This window comes from Zeus faber (assembly GCF_960531495.2).
Source record: "Zeus faber genome assembly, chromosome: 11".
Lineage (NCBI taxonomy): Eukaryota > Metazoa > Chordata > Actinopteri > Zeiformes > Zeidae > Zeus > Zeus faber.
In genome coordinates this window covers 23,685,992-23,690,178 of record NC_137205.1, presented here as the reverse complement: position 1 = coordinate 23,690,178, position 4,187 = coordinate 23,685,992, and the positions used below count along the sequence as shown (strand labels likewise).

The following is a 4,187-nucleotide window of genomic DNA, read 5'->3' as shown; positions in this document are numbered from 1 at the left end:
AGAACGGCGCCCCGAGCTACACCTCATCCGTCTCCGACGCTCCACCTCCGCCGCCGTCTCGGCCCATTTGTGGAGAAGCGGGGGGCGGTGCGTTGTTTTGGGGGTTTTTTTGTTTGGTTTTTTTTTTAACGGCCGCCGCTTCGTCAAAACCATATCAGGTAAAAGTGATTTGGGTATCCACAGCCGGTGCATCGTGTGGTGCGGCGCCGGAGGGAGGTGAAAGTTGACCATAAAACAATTACGACGCGGAGCAGGTCGCGTTTCAACGCCAAGCGGCGTGAACGAGGCGTCAAGTTTGAAAAATGTAAATGTAATAATGTCAATGTGGCGTGTTTTTAGACCCCCCCCCCCCAACTTCCCAGATCACCTGTGGCTACGGATTTGCACACGTAGAAGCGCGTTCTTCAATTGATAGGCCTGTTTATTCGTTAAAGTATTATTCGAGTGACGTCATATATGACTTGAGTCATTTTCGAATGCGTGTGTTAAATAACAGTGACTAAAATGTGTCGGTTGTTTCGTGTGCTCTAGACTAGATTTCTTTGACGTCTTCGATTTAGTTTACGTTTTCACAAAGGCCTCATCTCGATCCAGAGGTTATAGATGATCATTTGACAAAGAAAAAAAACACCCAATAATAAAGTCATTCGGGTGTTCGGTCTGGGGATCCGTCTCTCCCTCGTCACTTGAGCTGCTTGACGCTCTCCCTGTCTTCCCGCAGGTCTGGCCTCCGCTCTCCTGCCACTTTGTTTGGTCTGTTCTCTCTGGACACCTGCTCCTTCTGGATCCTCAGCTCCCTCTGGCTCCTCAGCCGCGCCATGCTCTCCTCCCTCTGGCGCGCCATGGCCCGGTAGCTCCGGAGCTGGTCGGCGGAAGGGCCGGGAGGACCGGCAGCGGTGGCGGAGGCGGGGGCGCCGTTGTTGTTGTTGTGGCGGAGGCGGCGGGTCCCGGAGGCCACCGGGAGCCTCTGGCCGACGTCCGCCTTGACGAGGCGCGGCTCCCGCGGCGGCGGCAGGGTCGCGGAGCGCCACAGCTGCCTGGCGTGGGACACGTCCTGCGGCGACGAGCCTTCGAACACGGTGAGGCCGCTCTCCAGCTCCTCCCGCGCCGGGAGCCTCGCCCCCTCGGGCTGCTCCTGCCCGGACATCCTGCTGCTCGCCCGGGCTCCGGACTGGGATCAACTTCCACGGCGGTATTATGGATCAGATGTAATGGATCAGATATAATGGATCAGATATAATGGATCAGATATAATGGATCAGATATAATGGATCAGATATAATGGGTCTGTGCAAGGTGCGAGGCTGCTTCCGATCACCATGGCAACTGGATCGAGACCCTCCTTATCGTCTACCTGTGACAACGCGGACCCCACGGAGTCCGGTTGCCATGGTAACGGAAAAACAAACGCCCGTCCTGTAACTTCCTTTTGTGCAACTGCTGAATAATACATGGGATAAATTAATACAACATGGGATAAATGAATACATTATTTCCATTATTCGGCATATACTCTTATAATAAAATGCCCTAGTGACAAGCCAAGTGGAAAAAAATAGACAGCGCCTTGTACATAAATAACACTCATTATTTAAAATGTAAAGAAATGCAATAGTTTACAGAAAATCCATATATAATTTAAAAAGGGGGTATAAACACGATGTATCATTGTCCAACTAAAAAAATATGTATTGATACAGACTAGTTAATTAAAATATACATGTATGTATGTATTTATTGAAATATCACAAACATATAACAGAACATTGCAAACATTCAGACATCACTGGCAGCAAAGATGTCAACTTTTAACTTTGAAAAGTTAAAAGTAAAAAGAAAATTGTTTTGTTGTTCACTCCTACACGAACGAACTGACATGACGTTATGCACGCATATATGGTAAAAAAAAAAACAGTTTCACTACAGTAAAAAAAACTGTTTCACTATGGCAAAAAAAATGTTTCACTATAGTAGAAAAAACATTTTTCCCTATGGTAAAAAAAATTCACTATGGCTAAAAAAAATTCACTTTGGTAAAAAAAAAAATCACTATGGTAAAAAAAACGGTTCCACTTTAGTAAAATAAAAACTGTTTAATTATAGTAAAAAAAAGTTTTACCATGGTCAAAAAAACTGTTTCACCATGGTACAAAAACAATCACTATGGTAGAAAAAATGTTTCACTATGGTAAAAAAAAAAAGTTTTACTATGGTAAAAAAGACTTTCACCATGGTTAAAGAAAACTGTTTCACCATGGTTAAAAAAGAAAAAAAAAACTTCTTCTGTTGCCAAAGAGGCCATCTTGGGGAAGAAAAAAAAAAAAAAAAAAAAGCTACCTACCCTAGAAAGTATTTTTGCACTTTTGTCAACTATGGTCCCAGAGGAAAGTGGCTCCTCCCCCAGGGGTGGGCGTGGTGGGTTGGTTTAAATACTGTGCAGGATGCTGCATCCCTGCATCCCACCACCAGCATCACTGTCTTTTCTCTCCACCTTTTCCCTGGAATACTGCATCCAACCTGCAGGAAATACCACCCAGACACAGCTGGGGAAACACCAAAGTGAGTAGAAAACTTCTTGTGTTACCCCTGAAAACCCTCACGCTGCGCAGTCCGATAATTGGAGGCTTTATTGACGAGGACAGGTGTATGCCCGAGTAGGTGGATGCACCAATTGAACTCGGAAACAAAAGAGAAAAAAGGATTACACTGGATCAAACATTTTGAGTTGAGATACAGGCAGGTATGCAAAATATTTTATCCGATTTAATCGTATAATTTAAAAGTGTGGTTTTGTGAGCTGTAACAATACATGCTCTCTGCTCGGTTCAAGCTCTTTGGAAATATTAACCAGTGTTTTTTTTTGCTTACAAGGAAAATACTCTCCCCAAACAATGGCAAACAGTCATGTAAAATGCTGCATTTTTACAGTATGCACGGTACACCCATTGGGCCAATGTGGTTTGAAGTTGTGATGGAGTTCAATTAGTTAACACCCACCCAAATATATCTTGAGAAATGGAATAAAAAAAAGGTTGTTAAATACGACCTGTAGACCCCCCCGTGAAATAAACAGAGATATTGATTACCGTCGGTATATCTGCCTGGCTCTCATCCTGAGGTGCCACGGCAGCCGACGTGTCCTGTGACACGGCGCCGTTTTGGGGTAAACGTTAGGCTTCGACGGGCACGCGAGCTGCACCCTTATAAGGCGTTGCTGTCTGCCCTCTGATTCCCCAATGTCCGTCTGCGGCCACCAAGCCACTGAACACGGAGGTAGCCAAACATGGGCATTCCAGGATGGCAGCTGGGCTGTTTGATCTCAGGGCTTATCTGCGCGCTAGTTTACATGCTTTATTGTCTCCTGGCGCTCGGGAGGCCGCGGCCGCCCGGCGACCCGGGGCCGCAGACCCAGACAAAGGAGTAAGTAGCCCACGATGCAAAGCGACGGGGGTTTATGGGATGCGGCGAGGCTGTATCGGCCGCTCCATCGCCCTATCGGACGCTCGGAGCGCTTAAAATATCATTTAAATGAGCGCGGCAGGCTTCAGGATGCAAAGGGAGGGCGGACGGAGGAGAGATACCGAAGGGAGGAAAAAGGAGAGAGAGAGAGAGAGAGAGAGGGAGAGAGAGAGAGAGAGAGAGAGAGAGAGATCGATGGTGCGAGATAGTTCAACTAATGATGTTTACGAATGACTACCGTGTGACTTTTGAGTGACAGGGGAAGTCCTGTGAGTCTGGTTCTCATCCATTCCTCCACCCTCATCCCTCCACCCTCATGTGGTTATATGGGGAGATTGGTGGAGGTGTCACATGTTGATATTTCGTGTTCCTCAGTTGCTTCAGCTTGTTCTCCCTCGAGTTCTACCTCGCTGCACATCTGCATTGTTCTAGTGTGTGTGTGTGTGTGTGTGTGTGTGTGTGTGTGTGTGTGTGTGTGTGTGTGTGTGTGTGTGTGTGTGTGTGTGTGTGTGTGTGTGTGTGTGTGTGTGTGTGTGTGTGCGTGGCTGTGCGTGACCTTTTCTGGCAGGTCAAAGGTCAAATCAACCACCAGTGACCCGACGCGGGCTCAGCCAATCGGCTCGCCAGAGCTCGGCAAGGACACCGCCAACCCGCCAGACGCCGGGACCGCCACCGACGCCCGCACCAGCGCACCAGAGGCCCAATCAGCCCGGAGCGACATCCCCGAC

General features: G+C 47.8%; 1 protein-coding gene across 1 annotated transcript; it reads right to left on the bottom strand.

Annotated features, from left to right (window-relative positions):
- Nucleotides 1-682: 682 nt before the first annotated feature.
- Nucleotides 683-1,147, bottom strand: hoatz (HOATZ cilia and flagella associated protein; the record flags this gene model as incomplete). Its single annotated transcript, XM_080010069.1, has 1 exon — nt 683-1,147. One exon carries the CDS (start codon nt 1,145-1,147, stop codon nt 683-685), a length of 465 nt encoding a protein of 154 aa, XP_079866195.1.
- Nucleotides 1,148-4,187: the final 3,040 nt, after the last annotated feature.